General features: G+C 48.6%; 1 protein-coding gene across 8 annotated transcripts in view; it reads right to left on the reverse strand.

Moving 5' to 3' along the window:
* The window catches only part of neto1l (neuropilin (NRP) and tolloid (TLL)-like 1, like), a 414770-nt gene that overhangs the window by 88924 nt on the left and 300850 nt on the right, over positions 1-24996 (reverse strand). For 5 of the 8 annotated variants that reach the window (XM_072467143.1, XM_072467140.1, XM_072467141.1 and 2 more), the window contains one exon: positions 15074-15187. In XM_072467143.1, coding sequence (XP_072323244.1) covers positions 15074-15187 — 114 coding nt within the window. Of the gene's footprint in view, positions 1-15073; positions 15188-21999; positions 22057-24996 lie in introns of all 8 variants that reach the window. The other 3 variants (XM_072467142.1, XM_072467138.1, XM_072467139.1) reach the window with 1 other exon arrangement.

Genomic DNA, 24996 nt, shown 5'->3' on the forward strand with positions numbered 1-24996 from the left:
GATCGTAGGGCCAGTTGGACAGCCCTCCAGACCGTCCTGTTCTCCCTCTCTACCACTCCTTTCCCCGGGGGTTACAACTGGTCGTCCTGCTGGAGGCGATACCCCTGCTGAGCAGGAACTGACGCAGCTCATCGCTCATGAATGAGGATCCCCTGTCACTGGGGATGTAGGCGGGGAAACCGAACAGAGCGAAGATGGTGCTGAGGGCTTTGATGACGGTGGCAGACGTCATGTCGGGGCACGGGAAGGCGAAGGGGAATCTGGGGTACTCATCGACCACACTGAGAAAATACGTGATACGGTCGGTGGAGGGGAGGGGCCCTTTGAAATCCACGCTGAGGTGTTCAAAGGGACGGGAGACCTTCACCAGGCGCGCACGGTCTGGCTGGTAGAAGTGCAGTTTGCACTCCGCACAGAGCTGGCAGTCCCTGGTGATTGTCCGTGCTTCCTCGATGGAGTAGGGCAGATTGCGGGCCTTTATGAAATGGTACAACCGTGTGACTCCCGGGTGACAAAGGCTGTCATGCAGGGTCCGGACTCGGTCTACTTGTGCGCTGGCACATGTACCTCGGGATAGCGCGTTTGGGGGCTCGTTGAGCTTGTCGGGGCGATACAAAATCTCGTAATTGTAGGTGGAGAGCTCGATTCTCCACCTCAAGATCTTATCATTCTTGATCTTGCCCCGCTGTGTGTTATTGAACATGAAGGCTACCGACCGTTGGCCCGTAAGGAGAGTGAATCTACTGCCGGCCAGGTAATGCCTCCAATGCCGCACAGCTTCAACGCTAGCTTTGGCCTCTTTTCTCTTTTTTGATGGATGAGTGCCTAATTTCTGAGGCATGAAGGGTGCGGGAGAAGAATGCCACGGGCCTGCCTGCCTGGTTGAGGGTGGCGGCTGGGGTGAAGTCTGATGCATCGCTCTCCACTTAAAAGGGCAGCGTCTCGTCTACTGTGTGCATCGTGGCTTTGCTGATATCGGCTCTGATACGGTCAAAGGCCTGTTGAGCCTCGGCCGTCAGGGGAAAATGGGTGGACTGTATGAGTGGGCGGGCCTTGTACGCATAGTTTGAGACCCACTGGGCGTAGTATGAAAAGAACCCCAGGCAGCGTTTGAGGGCCTTGGGGCAGTGGGGGAGGGGGAGCTCCATGAGGGGGTGCATGCGGTCGGGATCGGGCCCCAGAACTCCATTCTGGACCACATAGCCGAGGATGGCTAAGCGGTTTGTGCTGAACACGCACTTCTCCTTGTTGTAGGTGAGGTTTAGGAGAGTGGCGGTGTGGAGAAATTTGGCAAGGTTGGCATCGTGGTCCTGCTGATCGTGGCCGCAGATAGTTTCGTTGCCTAGGTACGGGAAGGTGGCCCGCAAACCGTACCAGTCGACTATTCGGTCCATCTCCCTTTGGAAGACCGAGACCCTGTTGGTGACGTCGAAGGGAATCCTGAGGAAGTGATAGAGGCGGCCGTCTGCCTCGAAGGCAGTGTATGGACGGTCCACTTTCTGGATGGGGAGCTGGTGGTAGGCGGATTTGAGGTCTATCGTTGAGAAGACCCGGTCCTGTGCAATCTGATTGACCATATCAGATATGCGTGGGAGTGGGTACGCGTCAAGCTGTGTGTTCCGATTGATGGTCTGGCTGTAGTCCACGACCATCCTGTGTTTCTCCCCAGTTTTAACTACTACCACTTGGGCTCTCCAGTGGCTGTTGCTGGCCTCGATGATGCCTTCCCGAAGCAGTCACTGGACCTCGGACCTGATAACGGTCCTGTCCTGGGTGCTGTACCGTCTGCTTCTGGTGCCGACGGGTTTGCAATCCAAGGTTAGGTTGCGAAGAGGGAAGGTGGATTGACCTTCAGGGTCGTGAGGCCGCACAGAGTAAGGGGTGGTAGGGGCCCGCCGAATTTCAGGGTTAGGCTCTGGAGCTTACACTGGAAGTCCAGGCCGAGTAGTAGGGCAGCGCAGAGGTTAGGGAGGGCGTAGAGGCAGAAACCGCTGAATTATACACCCTGGACCGTGAGTGTGACCGTACAGTACCCCCGGATCGTGACGGAATGGGATCCGGAGGCCAGGGAGATTCTTTGATTGGCGGGGTGTACAGCGAGGGAGCAGCGCCTTACCATATCCAGGTGGATGAAGCTTTCGGTGCTCCCGGAGTCCAGCAGGCAAGAGGTCACGTGTCCGTCGATTTTAACGCTGGTCGATGCGGTGGCCAGGTTGTGCGGACGAGACTGGTCGATGGTCACTGAGGCGAGTCGTGGTTGGTCGTCGCTGGTGTCGGATGATGGGGTGCCCGTGGGGCACGGGTCCTGGAACGCTGGTGGTGCCCATGTGCTGTGGGGGAGACAAGATGGTGGCGCCTGAAGATCTTGGGGAGGACAAAATAGTGGCGCCCATGGGCCGCACGTGGCGGGGGTTGAACAAGATGGTTGCGTCCATGCGCAGCACATGTTGCGCGGTGGGGAAGATGGCAGCGCCCACTGGCTGCGCTTGGTATGAGGGTGAGATGATGGCGGCGCCCACTGGCCGCATGTGGTCTGAGGCGGAGAAGATGGCGGCGCCCACTGGCCACACATGGTCTGAGGCGGAGAAGATGGCGGCGCTCACTGGCCGCAAACGGTCCGGGGGGATGAAGATGGTGGCGCCCATTGTGCATAAACGAGTGGGCTGGGGGCGATAGCAGCGGCTGCGCGGGCCTGGCACACCGTGGCGAAGTGCCCTTTCTTACCACAAGCCTTAAAAAGGGCAGCGCGGGCCAGGCAGCATTGGCGGGGGTGTTTTTGCTGACCGCAAAAGTAACATCGGGGACCCCCGGGGTTAGCTGGCTGGTGCGTGGCGCAGGCGTATTGGCTGGGTAAGGTCCCCGCTAGGGCGGCCGTCTGTGGGGTCCATGATGCGTAGGAGGGGTGGGCCGCGCAGCTGGGGCGTAGGCCTGAATATTGCGCGAGGCACCGTCATAGAGAGGCTAGCTTCTTTGTCTCTGCGAGATCGAGCGTGGCCCCTTCTAAAAGTCGCTGGCGTATGAGATCCGGCCCAATCCCCGTAACAAAAGCGTCCCGCATAAGGAGGTTAGAATGTTCAGTGGCCGTAACGGCCTGACAGTCACAGTCCCGGACTAGTGGGATTGGGGCCTGCCAGAAGTCTTCTATGGACTCACCAGGGAGCTGAGAGCGAGTGGCGAGTATGTGTCTGGCAAAGAGCGTATTCATCCGCTGGGCGTAACTTTCTTTAAGTAGCGCCATGGCTTCGTCGTAGTTCAGCGCGTCCTGGATCAGCGGAAAGACGTTGGAGCTCAACCTCGAGTACAGTATCTGTATTTTCTGAGCCTCGGGAACAGGGTCTGGTGCAGACCTGATGTACGCCTCGAAACAAGCTACCCAGTGCTGAAAGTCCTTTTTGGCGTCGCTTGATTGCGGATCCAGCTGCAGGCCATCCGGCTTGATACAGACGTCCATCTTCTGAAAATCTTAGAGCAATAAATTGATGCACGATCAATTGGACAAAGATGAGAGTTGAATACAACTGAGGCTTTATTGCTCCAAAATGTGTGGCCTCCCACAGCAGCTGGTGAAATGGCTGCTGCACGGAGGACACACATATTTATACTCCACCTACTGGGTGGAGCCAGCAGGCAGGGACTGCCGTCGTACCTGTAGTACAGGTCCTACCATACATCACCTAATATAGGTACAACAGTGGTTTACCACAGGGGGGGGCATGCTCTCTAGCAGTTAAGTCTTAGCTAGTGAACAGGCGTGAGATGGGGGGAGGGGCTTCAGCCTGTTGGACCTGTTTAGCAGATGTGTCTAACTTGTTTGTTTAATGGGGGACTTCTGGTGGTGGGGATGTGCTGACCTGTCACAGGAAAGGTGGGTATCCTCTTGGAAATTTCAAACTAAGTACGTTTGATCCGAAAATTGGCCTCTCAGCCAACCAAACCCCCCCCCCCCCAACCCACTCTCCCCCAAAACCACCACATAGCCATATTTGTTTGCTGGGGGGAGGAGGATGGCAAGAAGGGAGCCTTGTTTGATGGGAGGTAGTTTGAAGTTTCTTGAGTTGGGGGGAGGGGGTGGAATGCTGACTGAGACCAGGGGATTTTCTTAGTCTCACCTTCTGGATGGGGTTAGCGGCCATCTTGGATTGGCCTCAGCTCTAGGAACCTGGAGCAAGGATGGGATAATTCCCCACAGCGGAAATGGCAGATTTTTTTTTCCTATAAGTTTAGAGTACCCAATTCATTTTTTCCAATTGAGGGGCAATTTAGCGTTGCCAATCCACCTACCCTATACATCTTTAGGTTGTGGAGGTGAAACCCACGCAAACACGGGGAGAGTATGCAAACTCCACACGTCAGTGACCCAGAGCCGGGATCGAACATGGGACCTCGGCGCCGTGAGGCAGCAGTGCTAACCACTGCACCGCCATGCTACCCTGAAATAGTAGATTTGAGAGGGAGGGTGGTGGTGAGAGATCCCTGATCAGACTAGCCACTTGGAACGTTAAACAAAGGAGACTACAATTGGATGAGGAGAGAATTGGCTGGGGTACATTGGTAGAAAAGATTGGTGGAACAATTGAGGAAAGTCTAGGACTTCCAAAGAGATTTTTCACAATGCAGAATGGGTATATACCAGTAAAAAGGAAGGACTGTAGGAAAAAGGATAAATAAGCCATGATGTCTAAGGAAATAATGGAGGGTATCAAATTGAAAGTAAAGGCATACAAAGTGGCAAAGATTAGTGGGAAACTAGAGGATTGGGAAATCTTTAAAGGTCAACAGAAAGTCACGAGAAAAGCTATAAAGAAAAGTAAGGTAGATTCTGAGAGTAAACTACTGAAAATATAAAAACAGTTAGCAAATGTTTCTATAAATATATATAACGAGAAAGAATAGCTAGGGTAAACATTGGTCCTTTAGAGGATGAGAAGGGAGATTTAATAATGGGAAATGAGGAAATGGCTGAGGCATTGAACAGGTATTTTGTGTCAGCCGTCAAAGTGGAAAACACAAATAACATTACAAGAATTGTTGGCAAGGTCAGTACCCAAAAACGATCATTATCACCAAGGAGGTAGTGTTGGGCAAGCTAATGGGGCTAAAGGTAGACAAGTCTCCTTCGCTGATGGAATGCACCCCAGGGTACTAAAAGAGGTGGCTGGGGAAATAATAAATGCGTTTGTGATAATTTATCAAAATTCACTGTTCCGGCAGATTGGGAAACAACAAATGCGACGCCATTGTTTAAAAAAGAAGGTAGACAAAATACAGCAATTATAGAAAGGTTAGCTTAACTTCTGTAGTGGGGCAAATGCTTGAGTCTATCGTTAAGGAAGAAATAGAAAGACATCTGGATAGAAATTGTCCCATTGGGCAGACGCAACATGGGTTCATGAAAGGCAGGTCACGTTTGACTAATTTAGTCGGCAGCACGATGGCGCAGTAGGTAGCACTGTTGCCTCACAGCGCCAAGGTCCCAGGTTCGATCCCGGCTCTGGGTCACCATCGTGTGGAGTTTGCACATTCTCCCCGTGTTTGCGTGGGTTTCGCCACCACAACCCAAAGACGTGCACGGTAGGTGGATTGGCTACGCTAAATTGCCCCTTAATTAGAAAAAATGAATTGGGTACTCTAAATTTTTAAAAAAATGTTTGGCTAATTTAGTGGAATTCTTTGAAGACATTACGAGTGTGGTGGATAATGGACCAGTGGATGTGGTGTATCTGGATTTCCAGAAGTCATTTGACAAGGTGCCACACAAAAGGCTGCTGCATAAGATAAAATGCATGGCATTATGGGTAATGTATTAACATGGATAGAGGATTGGTTAACTGACAGAAAGCAAGGAGTGGGGATAAATGGATGTCTTTCTGGTTGACAATCAGTGGCTAGTGGTGTGCCTCAGGGATCAGTGTTGAGTCCGCAATTGTTTACAATTTAAATAGATAATCTGGCATTGGGGATCAAATGTAATATGTCAAAGTTCGCAGATGGCACTAAGATGAGTGGTAGGGCCAAGTGTGCAGACGACACTGAAAGTCTGCAGAGGGATATAGATAGTTTAAGTGAGTGGGCAAGGGTCTGGCAGATGGAGCTCAATGATAATAAATTTGAGGTCATCCATCTTGTTAGGAATAGAAAATGGACTATTATTTAAATGGTAAAAAATTGCAGCATGCTGCTGTGCAGAGGGACCTGGGTGTCCTTGTGAATGAATCGCAAAAAGTTGGTTTGCAGGTGCAGCAAGTAATTAAGAAGGCAAATGGAATTGTGTCCTTCATTGCTCGAAGAATGGAGTTTAAAAGGAGGGAGGTTATATTGCAGCTGTATAGGGTGCTGATGAGGCCACACCTGGAGTAATTTTGGTCTCCTTACTTGAGAGAGGATGTATTGGAACTAGAGGGTGTGCAGAGGAGATTCACTAGGTTGATTCTGGAGTTGAGAGGATTAGCTTATGAGGAGAGACTGGGTCCATACTCATTGGAATTTAGAAGAATGAGGGGGGATCTTATAGAAACATATAAAATTATGAAGATAGGATAGAAACAGGGATGTTGTTTCCACTGGCGGGTGAAACTAGAACTAGGGAGTATAGCCTCAAAATAAGGGGGAGCAGATTTAGGACTGAGTTGAGGAGGAACTTCTTCACCCAAAGGGTCATGAATCTATGGAATCCGCTGCCCAGTGAAGCAGTTGAAGCTACCTCATTAAATGTTTTTCAGGCAAAGATATAGATATTTGAACCGTAAAGGAATAAAAGGTTACTATGAGTGGGCGGGGCAATGATCTTATTGAATGGCAGAAGGGCCAGATGGCCGATTCCTGCTCCTAGTTGAGGGGCGGGATTCTCTCAGCCCGCGCCGGTTTGGAGAATCGCCGGGCCGGGCGCAATTCACGCAACGCCGCTGGTCTGCCGATTCTCCGGGGGAGAGAGGGCATCCGATCCCGGGGGGGGCCTCCACCGTGGCCTGGCCCGCGATCGAAGTCTACCGATCGGCAGGCCGGCCTCTCTTGCTGGGGGCCTCGTTTACTCCACACCGGCCCCTGTAGCCCTACGCCAATGTTGCGTCGGAGCCGGCGCGGAGAAGGAAGCTACCGCACATGCGCAAGTTCGCACCGGTTGCAGCGTGCATTCGCGCCGGTCGCAGCGCGCATGCGCAGACCCGCGGCGCACGTTTGACGCCGGTATCGGCAGCTGGAGCGGCATGAGTCGCTTCAGTGCCGTGCCGGCCCCCTGGAGGGCAGAAGATTACTACACCTAGCGCTCTGATGACGCCGCCATTAAACTCTCCGGTTTTTACGACGGCGTCAATACTCTGCCGTCAGAAGGCAGAATCCCGCCCCTTATGTTAGAGGTCTGGGGTGACCGGTGAAATGGTCAAAAGCCTTCGCTCATCTGAAGAATTTAAGGGCCGATGTGGTGCTTTTGCAGAGACCCACCTGCGGGTGAGGGATCAGACTAGGCTCTGAAAGGGCTGGGTGAGCCGCATATTCCACTTGGGTTTTGGTAGCAGGGCCCGGGGCAATTTTAATTAACAAAAGGGTTCATTTTCTAGCGGGAATGGTTGTGTTGGATCAGAGGGGTTTTCCTACCAGATATTTATTTGGGAGGGTTGAGAAGTTGATATCATCCTTTATGTGAGTGGGCAAGGCTTCGAGGATTCGTAGGGCAGTCCTGCAAAAGGATGGACAGTCGGGGGGTTTGGCATTGCCGCGTCTGATATTTTATTACTGGGTAGTTAATGCAGAGAAGGTGTTGGGTTGGTGCAGTGATCGGGAGCTAGGTGGGTACAGATAGAATCGAGGTCATGTAGGGGGTCTAGTGTGGAGGCATTACTGATGGCCTCGCTTCCGTCCTCACCGACAAAGTATTCGTCAAATCCAGTAGTTATTTGGAGACAATTTCGACAACATTTTAAATTGGGGTCCGTGTTGAAGCTGGTTCCCATCTGTGCTAACCATCTGTTCGAAACTGCAAGATTAGATGCCATGATCTGGGGGTGGGAAGGGACGGGAGAGAGTGGATGATTTATTCCTGGAGGGGCGGTTTGCCAGTCTGGAGGAATTGACGGAAAAGTTTGGGCTCTCGAGATCGGATTCATTCAGATATCCTCAAGTGCAAAACTTTGTGAAATTGATTTTCTCGACATTCCCCGTGGCACCCCCAACCTCTCTAGTGGAGAGGGTTCCTTCACTCGTAGGGTCAGAAGAAGGGCACCCTTTGGGTATTTATGGACAGATTTTATCGGAAGATTTGGTGTCAGTGGAGGGGGTTAAGGCTAGGTGGGAGGACAAGTTGGGGCTCATATTAGATGATGCGGTATGGAGTGAGGCTTTTTGTAGGGTGAACTCCATGCCCTCACGCGCAAGTCTTGGTTTGATCCAACTTAAGCTAGTTTTTAGGGCGCACATATTCTGGTCTTGTCCCAAGCTCGTGGGACTTTGGGTCGTCTTCTTTAGCACCACGTTGGTAATTCTGAAGATTAAGTTGGGGCCGATGTCCTGGCCTTCACCTCGCTGATTGCCTGGAGGCTTGCTTGGGTGGAGGTGGTCATCGCAACCCAGTGCCTCGGTGTGGCTGGGGGACCTGGTGGAGTTCCTCGACTTCGAGAAAGTCAAGTACACCGTGAGGAGAAGGCAGTATTTTATTGTTTATTTCAAGGAACTGGCCATCGTTAGTTGTTAAGGGGAGAAGGGAAGGGAGGAGATTAGGTTTTTGTGAGGGGTTATTTTAGGTTTTTTGTTTTTTTACGTATGTAACTCTTTCTTGTTATTCTGTATTATATAAAGTGAAAAAGGAGAATAAAAATATTTTTAAAGAACTGATGTCCTTTCCATTAAGGTACTGCTTGTGGCGATCCGAGTGTCTCCTCTTTGCTACAAACTACTGGCCAAACTTCACATTAATAATACAGCATGAATTATCTACACATCATTATTTTAAAGAAAATTCTAGCCTAATGTCTCTCAAATGGTTTTTGGGTGGACCCACAGACTGAACTAGTAACAGGGCTAAAAACACCCTGGTTTCATTCTTGTCGGGGGCTGGTTAGCTCAGTTGGCTAGATGTCTATGTGTGGTGCAGAATGAGACCAACAAGTGCAGGTTTGATTCCCATCCCGGCAGAAGTAGACTTTGGACCTGCTCCTCCCGCTGTCCCTGGAAGCGGAAGGCATACCACCACGTAAAGAAAAAGTACCACGGAAACAGTTCAAGCTAGAGCGAGCAGTTAAATTGAGCCAAGGCCTTGCCTTCAGGCTGAGCACATATACCATGCCCTACTTCATTCTTCTGTTCTACCTCCTCTGGGGAAATAGGAAGGATGTTATAATGGGTTGTTGAGGAACCTGTCACTTCAGTACAAGGAGTGCAGAAGATTTTTATGATATAATTTGAATTAAACAGGATGAGAAGGAAGAGAAGCAGATGTCAACACAATGTGAAGCAGCCCTTAATCGGCCACTGAAGTGGTTCAATTGGCATCCTAATGGGCATTCTGCCTGACTTCAAATAGGAGCATTTCCACAGATTAATCTGTGACCCTGAGAATTCTGAGCCCTGCTCCAAGTCTCACAGGCCTGGTGGATGCTCCTGGAGGAAGAAACGTGCTGTTGCGCAGTAATACAATTGGAGCTGGCATTGTCGTGCGCCAATATCTTGTCAAATTCTGTTCAGTTGCCAAATTGGGTCAGGGTGGTGAGGACAGCCTGCCACCTGGAAATGAAACTATTTGGCAGAGTGTAATTGTGTAGCTCATGGTAATCATGTGAGAAACCTTTCAACCAATGAGAGCAGTGAGAAAACAGAATAATTTAAAATAAAGGCTACCAAAGATGCCGATAAATATGGCATTAAGTGGTTATCCCTGAATCTGTGAGCTGGTGAATAGCCTGATTACTTTTCCTGAATTACACCAATATTGGTTTGCATTTCCTTGCCTTTTTCTCTGTCCATAGAACCCCTACAGTGCAGAAGGAGTCCATTCGGCCCATCGAGTCTGCACCGACCCTCTGAAAGAGCACTCTTTCCAAGTCTACTCCCCCACCCTATCCCCATAGCCTCGCCTAACCTGCAAATTTTTGGACACTAAGGAGCAATTTAGCATGGCCAATCCACCTAATCTGCACATCTTTGCACACTAAGGAGCAATTTAGAATGGCCAATCCACCTAATCTGCACATCTTTGGACTGTGGGAGAAAGCCGGAGCACCTGGAGGAAACCCACGCAGACACGGGGAGAAAGCGCAAACTCCGCACAGACAGTTACCCAAGGCCGGAATTGTGCCCGAGTCCCTGGTGCTGTGAGGCAGCAGTGCTAACAACTGTGTCATCTTAAAATATTCCTTGTTACTTTGCCCTACCTGCCCCCACAACATATAGGATAAGTACACACCCAGTCTAAACCCAACCGTTTCTTTGCAACATGGTCTGGACCTTTGCTGATAACATCTCAACATTTGAGCTGAGCTAACATGAGTTTTCAGCTACTCTGGCCTTACAATGGTGGCTAAACAAAACTAGAAAATTAGACTTTGAGGCTACTTTTTCCTTTCATTCTATTTCTCCACCATGAAATGAACTTAATTTAGGGGATTTCAAATTAGTCCCCCTGTTGATTCTCTGTGTGATCATACCATTGATTTCTGTGGCAGGTGTGGAATACTCCAAAATCTTCCTGATCTTTTAAACTCACTGGAGTGAAAATCTGTCCTGCATAAGGTAAGACCGGTGGTACAGTGATACAACCAATATTGAGTGCCACAAACCTCCCAAGGTGAATATTTATTCACTGACTCAGGTCTTACATGAAGCTCATTCTTAACTTGAGGACAGTCGTGGAAAACTGCATGAGCTTCTCACTAATGACCTTGGAAAGGCTTTAAATGAGCAGAAAATGCCTTTGCTCCGACAGATGACCCGGCCACTGAAGCCACCAGCTACCAGGGACACCGACATGGATGGGAGCCATTCACCTGAGACCCAGGACACCCTGGAACTCGAGTCAGCGGATGACAGTGATTTCCCGTCACAGCTATCTCCAACACCCTCCACCATCCCAGGCACACTCACCTCAGTTTGGCACTTTAGTGAAGAGGCTCCTGGGACACTATCTGGTGCGCACCACACACAGTGCTCCGGTACAGCAGGTGGAGGTAGAAACTCATGACGGGATGGACAGTCGGAGGTCAGGCTGATCCCAGGGACTACCGGCCGTCCAGATGGGTTTCGGGCTTCTGGAACGGACAGTCGCCATGGACTACATGAAGGATTGTCAGCGAGCATCCAACACCTGCAGGTGCAGCTGGAGGAGTCCAGCCACCTGCAGGAGCAGGAGGTGGTGCCGGCCATGCGTGCCACCCTGGCCAACACCGCATAGGTGGTGTCTGCGATGGAGGCCTTGGTTGTGAGGGTTTTGGCTATGGATCAGCATGTCCAACACCTGGGGCAATCTGTGCAGGCAGTGTCCGAGGCCCAGGGCAGGAATTCTATCTGGTGGGCAGCACATAGAAAAAGGTGACAGCATGCCATATGGGACACCCGAACAGCAGCCGGGTCCATCCAGGCCCAGTCGCCCCAGAAGACCCCGCCAAAGGGGACCCTGGTCCCAGGGTGAGAATCACAGGAGGCTGCCACCACTCCTGATGTACCATCAGGGGATCCACCTAGACGTAGCATTAGGGCCCATAAGGCCAGAAAAGTAGACACCAGTTAAGTTGGCATGAGTGCAGGACATAGTTTAGTGTTGGGGGCTAGGGCACGTATCTGTATATATGTTTTCCCATTAAACACCCATGCATAATGTTACAACCTGCCTCGGTGCTTTGTCAGATGGGTTTGAGGGATGGGCTGGTCTGGGCTGGCTGTAGAGGGGGCACGGGGGGGCTGTGGTGGGAATGGGTGGACGTTGAGGGTAGGCATGGCAGAGGGACCGCAGTTCTGCTAGCGCAGCCCGCTCTGGTGACCCCGTCCTCACCTCCGCCCCCCCAGGGAACCAATGGGACTGCTGGCCCTGGTGCACACATTGTGTGGCTTTCTGTACCTGCCCCAGGCTACATGTCCTGCCCATCCTCCACGCCGGACCAGACCGAGTATTCATCCTACTCCTCTGGCACGTTGTCCCTCTGCTGCGCGATGTTGTGGAGGACACGAGCGATCCTCCCAGCGCCATACTGACGGGCCCCTCCAGAGCTGTCCAGGCACCTGAACCGCATCTTCAGGATCCCGAAGCACTGTTTGATCACGCCCCTGGTCGCGGAATGGGCGGTTGATGTACCGGGTCTCTCCTTCGGTCTGTGTACCCCCTGCTAGGCATCATGAGCCATGGCTGCAGCAGATAGCCCCTGTCACCCAGGAGCTAACCCTCCAGCCGGGGTGCACCTCAGAGAGGCCGGGAATCATCGAGTATGCCAGGATGAAGGTGTTGTGCGCGCTGCCCAGGTCTCGGACACAGATGTGCATGATGCGCATCTCATGGTCACACACTAGCTGTACATTCATCAAGTGGAATCCCTTTCAGTTTGTGAAGAGCGGCCTATCATCTGTGGGTGCTCATAGGGCAACATGCATCTCGTCGATCAACCCCTAGATCTGTAGCATGTTGGCGATGGCGGCGATCCCTGCTGCCCGGGCATCCTTCTAGGCTCGGTCCACATTATATATGAAATGGATGTTATGTGCCAACAGGGCATATAGGGCCTCCGTGATGGCTGTTCATACCCTAACACACCAATGATCCCTCTGCTCACTGAATTAAATTGGCTCCCCGTTAAGCAACACACCTTGATCGCCAAGCTCTGATCCATGCTTGCAACTCCCTCCCTGGCTTCACCCCTCCCTATCTCTGTAACCCCCTCCAGCTCTACAACTCTTGGAGATACCTTTGACCCTCCAATTCTGGCCTCTTGATCACACCTGATTTCATTTCTTCATCATTGGGGTGACACCTTATAACGGGTGAGGAACGCAAAATGACATTTTTACCGACCAAAAGATGCCGCCGATGGCCAACGCCTCCACCGACGGAAAAACCACACCGCGAGGGGGCCAGAAAACCGGAACATTTGATTCTAAGATTTGCCCTAATATCTCGCTTTTTGACTCTGTGTTTATTGATCGCACTTCTGTGAAGGTCATTGGGGCTATTAACTATATCAAAGGCACTATATGAATAGGAAACTGTACTCTCCCTGCACAGGCAGACATCAACGTCTTTATATAAGAGCGAATACTGAAAATGCTCAGCAGGTTTGGCAGGAGCTGTGGAGGGAGAAACAGAGAGTCAACATTTCAGAACAGTGATCTTCCTCGAGAAGAGTAATCCTGAGTATTTCTGGGCTTTTCTGTTTTTGTTTCAGATTTCAAGCGTTCATATTCAGGTGTTGCTGTTGCATCAAAGTCTTTACTGTCACTTCCTGGAACTTTAGACCAGCTTTGGTAAGGCAGCTGTAGGAAGTGATGTTGCTTTGAGCCAGATAGGGGACAAGGTTGTGTGACCCACTCCATCACCATACACCCCCCCGCCCCCCCCCCCCCCCCCCCCGCCCCCACACACAATGTAACAAACTGGAATGTGCAGCGAGTAGAAGTTCCGGGAGAGATGGGGGGTGAAGGAATCTCCCATTCGGACAGCTATGGCAGTGTTAGGCCTCAACACCTGAGCCTTTGCTCATTTTCTGTCAACTTCCGGCCCAGTTTGAATTTCCGATTGGCTTAAGGAACAGGATTACACCCATTTCCCTCACTTTGGGCTTATATGATGAGAGGGGATCTAATGAGGTATTTAAGATACCAAAAGCGATTGATAAAGCAAACGTGGACCAATTGTTCCCCCTTGAAGGGCAATCCAGAATGAGAGGTCACAGATATCGGTTGATAGACAGGAGATTAGGAACTGAGATGAGGAGGAACTATTTCTCGCAGAGGGTGGTGAATTTGTGGAACTCGCTGAACCACAGTGCAGTGGAACCTGAGTCATTAAATGGTTTCAAGAAGGAGATAGATATATTTCAGATTTTTTAAAAAACGGGTTAAAGGGATATGGGGAACAAGCAGGGAGGTGGATTTGAGACCAGGAAGAGATCAGCCAAGATCTGATTAAATGGCAGAGCAGGCTCTAAGGGCTGAGTTGCCTACTCCTGCTCCTGATTCCAATGTTCTCCTCCCGAAACCTTCCATCAATAATAATCATGGTCCGCTTTTCAAATGAGAATGCAGGAGAATTCTGCCCAGTCCTGCTCCAGTCTTCATGGATTCTGACTTGCCTTGCGCATTCAGAACACTCATTTTTTAAGAAGACTCCAGCACTGTTTCAAGATCCAACATCTATTCTCTTGCAGGTCAAACAGCATTTGTTGCTTCCTTTCAGACCCAGTTCAACCTTGAAAATGCCGTGGATATACACGAGAGTTGAATACAGTATGGGGTGGGACAGGATTTGTACATTACAATCAAAGAGTAACACCAGTCTGTCTGTGGAGATGCAATTTGATTTACATGTCTCTGTTTGTCGGTCAGTGATTCAAGACAAAAAAACACTTTGTGCTATCCAACACGAGTTTGTGAGTCAAACGAAACATAACTTTGTTTACACTAATATTTATGCAGCACCAGTACTGCGCCACTGGTCTTAACTCCAGCTGGTATGTAACTGGCTTGCTCCATTTATACAACAGAAAATTAACACTTCCCCTGCAGCCCCCCCCCCCCCACCCCCTCTTCCCCCACCCCTCCCCACTTATCGAGAGAGCTCATATTCCCTGAGATCGTGGGGTAACCAATTGTCCCTACCAAATGGGATCTCTGCATGTTACAACATCGTACTTCAGCAGGAAGTCAAACAGTGTTCCCATTGGGAAAGAAAACACAGCAAGAGTCAAAATGGATCTTACACAGCCCAAGGTCGGTGAGTTGAGTAGCAACATAATTAACCAAAACTACAGATTGCTTTTCTACATGGCACGGTCCAATAGAAGTCCACATCCCGCCTGAAGATGTGGTAAGTTGAAAAAGGAAGACAGTCCACACGCATTTTAGTTGGACAATTTCTTCAGGAAGAAAAAGGGAGCAAGCTATTTACCTTTGCAGTGATTTTCATCCCAGGGATATACGCAGTTTTGCACGCCATTGCAGACCAAGGTGTTGTTGATGCACATGTTGCTGTGACAAAAGAAAGCACTACCTTCACAGGGGGCTGGAAAAGAAAGCAGGATAAACATAGGTGAGTTCAAATGCATCCACGTACCGTGGAGGGTGAGACATAAACCGAGAAGCGGACACTTTCCGACAACAATCGGCCCTCGCTGACTGCAGGTCGAAATGTATTTTTCTCCATTCCCTTCCTCCCCGATGCCAAACTTGACAAATATTTACATGCTCGGTTCTGGTCACTCTGACTGGGTGGATTCTCCTTACATGGCGGTTGGGCAAGTTATTCAGAACTTTCCGCACACTGACCAGCTCAACTGTCCCTTTGCAAACAAAGGACTTGAACCACTTTCGGAAACATTTTGCCAATAATAATAATAATGCAATGTTGCAACACCATCTGAAAAGCTGCAAAAGTGAACATTTTTTAAGTTTGAAAGATTAGTTACAGATCACCCCCTATGTTTCTTTGAGAACGTTGTTTCTTTTCCCAGAACCCTAACCATTTCATACCGGCAAATCAAAATGCCAGCAGTGTGTTAAAAACATAAAACAAACAATCATGTTAACCTCCTGTATTTTGTTTTCGAGAGCAAAGTCTTTTCACTTGTGCATTACAAATATGGACGCAGAGTAGCACAGTGATGAGCACTGCTGCTTCACAGTGCCAGGGTCCCAGGTTCGATTCCCAGCTTGGGTCACTGTCTGTGTGGGGTCAGCACGTTCTCCCCGTGTCTGCGTGGGTTTCCTCCGGGTGCTCCAGTTTCCTCCCACAAGTCCCGAAAGACGTGCTGTTAAAGCATTTGGACATTCTGAATTCTCCCTCCGTGTACCCGAACAGGCGCCGGAATGTGGCGATCAGGGGCTTTTCACAGTAACTTCATTGCAGTGTTAATATAAACCTACTTATGACAATAAAGATTATTATATTAATATTATAATAGGGACCAGATGATTGCATCAATGTGTAGTCTGACTTTGTCACCAAGTGGATGGAAAAGATCGGTGAGATCATTCAAAGAAGACCAGATAGTTCTGCAGATGTTCCAGCAATATTTCTCTCTCAGCACCAAAAACAGATAGGTCTTTCACTCACTAATTGCTGAGAGTCCTTGCTTTGTACGAATTAGCTGCCACGCTTCTCTGCAAAACAGTGAACATGCTTCACGATTGATTTTATGTGAAGCATTTTATGGTGCCCTGAAGCGTTGTTAAGATGCTGAATAAACATATGTAATGTTTTTTGTTCTAAAACCATTTTCCACCCCATTGCTGGGCACACTATCGGGCTGAAGCAGGCTGTTTGCAACCTTTGCATCCGATTTGAATTATCTACTTGTTCAACTTCTCCACGGCCTCACCTCTCCCTCACAAGAGGAAAACAAGGAAGTGAGAATACTGATCTAAATTAGCCTTGCATACTTTAAAACGGGATACCAGTAAAACAGGGAAATAAGAATGCTGGTCTGAAATATTTTTTTCCTTCTGGATCATCAATCTAACCTTCTTCAGCCCCTCACACATTCAAACACTCTGTAACTCTAATTCTGGCCTCTTGACCATCCCTCATTTCCTTCACCCCATAGTTTCAACGAACATGCTTTCAGCCTTTTATGTCCTTAGCTCCAGAATTCCCACCCGAAACCTCTCCACCTCACTCAACTTCATTACGATTCAGTTATGAGCTACCTCTCCGGGCAAGCATTAGGTTAATGACATTGACTCAAATGCAGGGGGGCATGATTAAGAAGTTTGTAGATGATAAGGAAATTGGCTCCGTGGGTAAACGCGTGGAAGGCAGCTGCTGATTGTAAGAAGATGTCAATGAACTGATGAGTTGGACTGAAAAGTGGTAAAATGGAATTCAATGCAGAGAAACGTGAGGGAGTGCAGTTGCAGAGGACAAACACACAAGGGAATACACAGCAGATGCTAGGTTCCTGCGCAGCATAGAGGAAAAGTGGGACCTCGGAATGCATGTCGCCAGATCTCAGAAGGAAGCAGGAGAGTGCTGGATAAGGTGGTGTAGAAGGCATATGGGAAACTTTCCTTTATTGGTTGGGACCCAGGGTATAAGAGCAGGAATATTAGGCTCGAACTTTGGTAGAGTTGTTTGAAGATTCTGCTTGTTTTCACAGTGATTTCTCTTGTAGCAGCATGGCTCCCATTTTATGTTTGTCATACAACTGTACCTGAGTGCCCAACTGAAGTCAAGAGCCATGTCAGCAGGGGATAACACTTTTCACTCATAGAATCACTACAATGCAGAAGGGGACCATTCGGCCCATCGAACCTCTGAAAGAGCCCCCACCCTATCCCCATAACCCAGTAACCTCACCTAATCTTTTGGCAATTTAGCATGGCCAATCCACCTAACCTGCACATCTTTGGACTGTGGGAGGAAAACGGATCACCCGGACGAAGCCCACGCAGACACGGGGAGGATGTGCAGACTCCGCACAGACAGTGACCCAAGCCGGAATCGAACCTGGGACCCTGGCGCTGTGAAGCAAAGATGCTGTTGAAGTCAGATTCAGAAAGAAGGTTTTCAGACAAAATTTACCCATTAGCTTAGATGCTTGTACAAGAGGCAATTTGTAGGAATAGATAGTATAAACAATGCATCTGATTTTGTAACCTAAGAATTAGTAATATCAGAAAAGACAGACATACAATTAAAAAGAAGTTACAAAAAATGGCTGTTAGTTGAGCTAGCAATACTGAAGAGACTGTTATGGGTCAGGGTTTAGAGAACCCCAAAGTGTATCATGGAGTTCACCTGACCCACAACTTTTAATAGATTGTGGTTATGGGGAGCACACGAGCTCACTCTGCAGGTTTGATGCAAACATAAATCTACAGTCCTTTTAAATCACAACAATGTTTATTTATGAAACCAGTTAACACTTTATAAACCCACAGTAAACATCTTACCAACTATCAACACCAATAAATCCCCAAAGAATACAGTATTCGATAGATAACCCTTAATAAATAACCAAACAACATCTGGAAGACAAAAGACCCTTTTTAACACAAAGATCAGGTTTAAATTCACTACTGAGAACAGTAAGCACTTTGAAATCACCTAATTGATTTGGAGACAGTCTTTAGTTTGCACAGAGATCCATGCACATTTGCTGACTTTCACTGCAGCTCTTTTTGAAAACACAACTAAAAACTCACTCTGTACAAACCTGCTCAAAAACGAAAGTAGAGCAGACAGACAGCCCAGCTCCACCCACTCTCTGACATCACTGCAGCTCTCTAATAAACCCCCATTTCTTAAAGGTACACCCAGTACAGCTAATCAATAAACCCCCATTTCTTAAAAGGTACTCTCACATGACAAGACAAAATGGCTTTCAGCTGAACTCGCCACATTCCTGAACAACCATTCGCTGGGTTAAGTTGAAAACTGGTATAAATAACATCATTTAATTACAGACAGCAGAGTTAGTCAGGGAGACAAGAATGATTGACACATACATGGGAGGCCAGGGAGTCATCACAGAGGAGTGATAAACAGTGTCCATAAGACAAGGACTCATCCTCGCCAGCCCAAGGTCACCAATGCAGGCAGGAAAGATAATTTTAACAGTTAGTATGAGTGACCTCTTCATGAAGTTAGGGGCTGGTAAGATACCAACCCACTTACATAATGTCAAACTTAATTGGATATATAGCTAATGTATGTAATCTACAACCAATATTATTGGACAAGGTCCAGCCAAAATGGGCTGAAGTAGCTGTTTTGAAAAATGTATAATGGAAGTTTTCCTTTTGTCGGTGGAGAGATGGTTTCGGACTTTAACAGACGCCATCTCCCCGCCGGTGAAATAAACAGTTTGATGCGAGGACCAGTAGCCCTGGGCATTGAGTGATTTCTTTGAGATCCTCTCCCGCTAACAGGTGCTAACCAGTCAATCAGTGCTAAGCACTCAATAACCAGCTTTAAACTTGGGAACCTGGTTGGAATAAAGGGGGCACGGAGACGGGCAGAGGATGAAAGAGCCATAACTGACACCAGGAAAACGGAGACAAAGCTGCACGTTGTGCTTGCTGGTGGCGGTTCCAAGACAGGTACACAATGAGACAACCAAAATTCCTTTTGAATGATGAATATTCCAGGATTTTGATAAGGAAATGGAAGGCAATGTCGGCGCAGTAAATAGCACCTGGCACCCCAAGGAAGCTTTTGATGCAGGAAAATCCTGACACGTTCTTATACTGCTAAATTCTATCTTCGGGGGAAAGAGATGCAAGTGTTTCTCATGCTCCTCGGTGAACTTTCTGGTACAACATTGTAATGTGTGTGATACACTCACACACTCTCCTTCCTACACCATGATGGTGCACTTTTTTCCAGAAGAATACGCATGCATCTTGGATGCTATTTTGGAGCCTTGGGTAGTCGCATTGCACCTGATAAGCAGGCAGGTGCTTTGCAGTCCAATTCTTCGGTGAATGTTCGCATGCTTGTACTAAACTAGGTAACCACTAGATGGTGCTCTGATCACACTACAGTCGAGCAACCACTGACACTACTCAATTTTCAACTCTAACTAAAATCCTTTGCTTATCTTTGTAAACTTACAATTAAATTTTCCAAATATGTGAGTGAGTGAAGATTCACAAAGTTGGAGCATTGTTTTATTGAGCAAGTGGCCATGTTTTGCCGCTCTCTAATTCAGGTTATCCAAGAAAGCACAACAGCACCTGTACTTCCTGGGGAAATTAAAGAAATTTGGCATGTCCACAATGACTCTTACAAATGTTTACAGATGCACCATAGGAAGCATCCTATCTGGCTGCACCGCAGCCTGATATGGCAACGGCCATGAACATAAGAAACTACAGAGACTCATTAACACAGCCCAGTCCACCACATGAACACGCCTCCCATCCATTGACTCTATCTACACCTCCTGCTGCGTTGGGAAAGTGGGCAGCATAATCAGAGACCCCTCCCACCTGGGTTATTCTCTCATCCAACCTCTTCCATCGGGCGGAAGATACAAAAGTCTGAGAACATGCACTAACAGGTTCAAATACAGTTTCTTCCCCGCTGTTACCAGACTCCTGAATTACCCTTTTCTGGACTGAACTGATCTCTCCACGCATTTACTCTACTGAGTAGTCGTATACTCCATGGCTGGGATTCTCCGGTATCCGGCAGGGCGGGACATACCGGCACCAAGGAGTGGCGTGAACCACTCCAGCTTCGGGGCCCCCCCCGTAGGTGCGGAATCCTCCGCACCTTTGGGGGCTAGACCGGCGCTGGAGGGGTTGGCGCCACGCCAACCAGCGGCGAAGGGCCTCCGCCGACCGGCACAAGTTGGCGCATGCGCAGGAGCACCAGCGTGTTCTGGCGCATGCGCAGAGGGTTTCTTCTCCGCACCGGCCATGGCAGAGCCTTACACAGGCCGGCACGGAGGGAAAGAGTGCCCCATGGCACAGGCCCGCCTGCAGATCGGTGGGCTCTGATCGCGGGCCAGGTCACCGTGGGGGCCTCTTCCGAGGCCGGATTCCCCCGCGCCCCCCCCGAGGACTCCGCAGGCCACCCTCGGAGCCAGGTCCCGCCGGTACGGACCTGGTCTAATCCACGCCGGTGGCTCTGACCGTAAACGGGCGGCCGCTTGGCCCATCAGGGACCGGCGAAACGCCGGGGGGGGTGGGGCACTGGCAACGGCCCCCGACCGGCGCGGTCTCCACCCCCACCAAAAAAAACGCCGCTAGAGAATCCGGCAGCCAGCATCGGAGTGGCAGGGCGGGATTCACGTCGCCCCCGGCGATTCTCTGACCCAGCGGGGGGTCGGAGAAAAAAACGCCGCCAGAGAATCCGGCAGCCAGCGTCGGAGTGGCGGGGCGGGATTCACATCGCCCCCTGCGATTCTCTGACCCAGCGGGGTGTCGGAGAATCCCGCCCCACATTCTTCATCTGATGTCTGTGTCTATGCATTTACATTGTGCATCTATCGTATGCCCTATGTTTTTCTTTTTTTAATATAAATTTAAAGTACGCAATTCTTTTTTTTCCAGTTAACGTGCAATTTAGCGTGGCCAATCCACCTATCCTACACATCTTTGGGTTGTGGGGGTGAGACCCACACAGACACAGGGAGAATGTGCAAACCCCACACGGACAGTGGCCCGGAGCCGGAATCGAAACCAGGTGCTCGGTGATGTGAGGTGACAGTGCTAACCACTGCGTCACCGTGCGGCCCCTGCCCTATGTTTTTTATGCATTGAGCGATCTGCTTGGACTGTACGCAGAACAATACTCTTCACTGTACCTCGGTATACGTGACGATAATTCTAAATCTTTCCGCACTGTGTTATTTCCATTGCTGGGCGATGAAAACATTGCTCCTCAGCCGATCTCAGTTCTCAGTAATCTTGCCCTACATTTGACACACTGGGAAACAAGGCTTTCCATAGGAATATATCACCACTCAAGTCTCAAAAACAATTAAACTCCAGCATCAATCATACCAGCCATCGCGAGACAAATAATGAATGACCTCTGCACATCAAGATTCAAGGTAACGTTACTCTGCTGTGGCATATTCTTTTTCTATCTAGTTATGATTACATCTTAAGGTCATGCAATAGGAAAACAAGTACCATCCACTCAATGTATTTCCTCTCAAAAGACATTTTCACATGTTTGTTTCAAATTGCTTATTCTTTCTGCCATTTACTTGCCCCTATTCACTAAGATCATAGATGTCACCTCTGGGGAACTGAATACTTATCCACTTATCGCATGGATTTCCAGCATTGTGGTCTGTGGAGTCTAGTTTTAGAATCTTTAATTGGCTGCAACAGAGCGCCTTCAACATAACTTCAAAATACCTTCCAAATGTACCAAATATAGATTTCCGCTTGTCGTGCCAGTCATCCTATTGTCTCCTACAATTGAGAGAACAATTTATTAGTCTTAGCGTCGAATCACGAGCGGCTTTTTAAATTTTAATATGATCGATTGCCAACTATGAAACAGAGCACCGCCACCCAGACCCAAAATGTGAAAGGGTTGTGTGGTGATCTTTGTGAGGGGTTCCAGGATGGAAGGCGTAGTGATCACAAAGATACACAAAACTCTTTTGAAGACCTAAACTAATTTTATTAACACTATTACATTTGAGTTTGATTCTTATTCTGAATAGCAAACATACATGTAAGAGTTAAACTGCACTCACTAACACTATCTCGATCTACTAATTATAACTGTGATACCTTAACTAACTCTGCAATACACTATGAATCTTATCTTGTTCAGCTCCAATCCAATCTCCTCCCCTTAGCTTAAGAGCCAGTGCAATATATAATCATGATAATCTTTATTATCACAAGTAGGCTTACATTAACACTGCAATTAAGTTACTGTGAAAAGCCCCTAGTCGCCACATCCCGTTCAGGGACACAGAGGGAGAATTCAGAATGACCAAATTAGCTAACAGCATGCATTTCGGGATTTGTGGGAGGAACCCAGAGCACCCGGAGGAGATCCGCGCAGACACAGGGAGAACGTGCCGAATCCACACAGACAGTGATCCAAGCCGGGAATCGAACATGGGACCTTGGAGCTGTAAAGCAATGGTGCTAATCACTGTGCGACCCAATTTACAGGACTGTCCCTTAGCCCCCTCTAGTGGCTAGGCGTAACATAACATTAACTCTTCACATGCTGTACATTTGTATAATGTCACAGGTTGTGTGCTCAGCGACCAGACCAGCCAATCACTTGCCTTCTTGTAGCTAATGTATGACATTCCAGAAGGAAAATCTAGGGTTGTGAGAGGAGTCTGCAAACGTTAACGGCAACAAGTAGAATGTCATTCTGCAGCAAGGTTCTTGAGTTGACATAACATGAACCTGATTCTTATTGAGCAGAAAATCCCAGCTGTGGTATGGAATGAATTAATTTTGTGTCCGGAAGGTAAAGTCCAATGTGTGGTATACAGCAAACATATTCCTTGTGTAAGTGTTAAATGTTTAATGTACAAGTGTTTTATTTTATTTCCTACTCCAACATTATTTAGTAACAGGCGAATGTATTCCAGCGCGTGGACAGGCACAGGCTTGTGATCACTACTCATGGATTGTTATGTAGGGGCGCGCGCTGAGGTCCCAGGTTCGATCCCGGTTCTGGGTCACTGTCCGTGTGGAGTTTGCACATTCTCCCCGTGTTTGCGCGGGTTTCGTCCCCACAACCCAAAGATGTGCAGGGTAGGTGGATTGGCCACGCTAAATTACCCCTTAATTGGAAAAAATGAATTGGGCATTCTAAATATTTAAAAAATGGATTGTTATGTGAACTTTTTTGCCAAATCTCACAGGGCAGGAGCGGGTACGACTTCCAGTTTTTACTGGGGTGCATTTTCAGGTCTTCTGGAAAACCTGTGGAGCCAGTGCATGGGTTTGCCAAGCTGAGTGGACCTCACCAGAGACACCAGCACAGCAGGGAGCCACTGGTCAAGGAAAAAGGCAGGCTAGGAAGCCAGAAATCTGGGAAACTGCACAGCTGCTGTGCTGCGAAGATGATTGGTTAGTGCTCACGGGACCTGTTTTGAGAGTGTGTTTTCAGTGCATGACAGGAGATTTTCAACTTCTTGGAAGCCATTTCTCCATCACAATTTGTTCATTTTGATCTGAACCTCCCTACTGGCAGCCTTCAGCACAGCACAGGGACAGCTTATGCAGCTACACCATGCACCTCTCATGAGGAATAAAAGGAGCTGCAACACCGGAGATAACAGGAGGAAGATGAACAGTAATGACACCAATGGCACCAGCAGCAGTAAAACACAATAGCAGCTCCCTTCACCACAGTTAAATGTGCCTCAACAGGACATAAGGGATGGGCACAGAGCTCCAGATCAAAGGAAATGATTTTACCATCAGAGTGTATAAAATCAGAGAATTAGCTTTAAGGAGGATGAATGAATGAAAATTGCTTATTGTCACAAGTGAACTTCAAATGAAGTTACTGTGAAAAGCCCCTAGTGGATGATGAGGAGGAGGGAGAGGAGGCATCTCAAATTACCAGGATTCCGCAGTCACTCACCTCACTGCCAGAGTAGTCCATGATGGATTCACACAGGCACGGCAGAGATAACCTGAGTGTGTGAAGGCATAATTCAGAACAAATACACCACCACCAACCAAACACAAACTTTGTGGCACAATGATTAGCACTGTTGCCTCACAGCGCCAGCAGAGGGCAGTAGAGCGGAGCTGCTGATTGGCTGTTGCGGGGGAAATTTGCATACGTCGTTGTGCTCATCCTAACTTGAAAGTGTACCTGAGCAAGAGACCCTAGCTGTTCAAGTGAAGACAACCATCCAGCAGAGGGCAGTAGAGCGGAGCTGCTGATTGGCTGTTGAAGGTTCAGTTAGGGCGTTCGAGAGTTACAAGTTAGCTAGGAAGGACCTAAAGGGAGAGCTAAGAAGAGCCAGGAGGGGACATGAGATGTCTTTGGCAGGTAGGATCAAGGATAACCCTAAAGCTTTCTATAGATATGTCAGGAATAAACAAATGACTAGCATAAGAGTAGTTGTGCTTGGAGAGGTGTTGAGTGAATATTTTTCGTCAATATTCACACAGGAAAAAGACAATGTTGTCGAGGAGAATACTGAGATTCAGGCTACTAGTCTAGAAGGGCTTGAGGTTCATAAGGAGGAGGTGTTAGCAATTCTGGAAAGTGTGAAAATTGATAAGTACCCTGGGCCGGATGGGATTTATCCTAGGTTTCTCTGGGAAGCTAGGGAGGAGATTGCTGAGCCTTTGGCTTTGATCTTTAAGTCATCTTTGTCTACAGGAATAGTGCCAGAAGACTGGAGGATAGCA

This window comes from Scyliorhinus torazame, chromosome 11, assembly GCF_047496885.1.
Source record: "Scyliorhinus torazame isolate Kashiwa2021f chromosome 11, sScyTor2.1, whole genome shotgun sequence".
In the NCBI taxonomy this organism is placed as follows: Eukaryota; Metazoa; Chordata; class Chondrichthyes; order Carcharhiniformes; family Scyliorhinidae; genus Scyliorhinus; species Scyliorhinus torazame.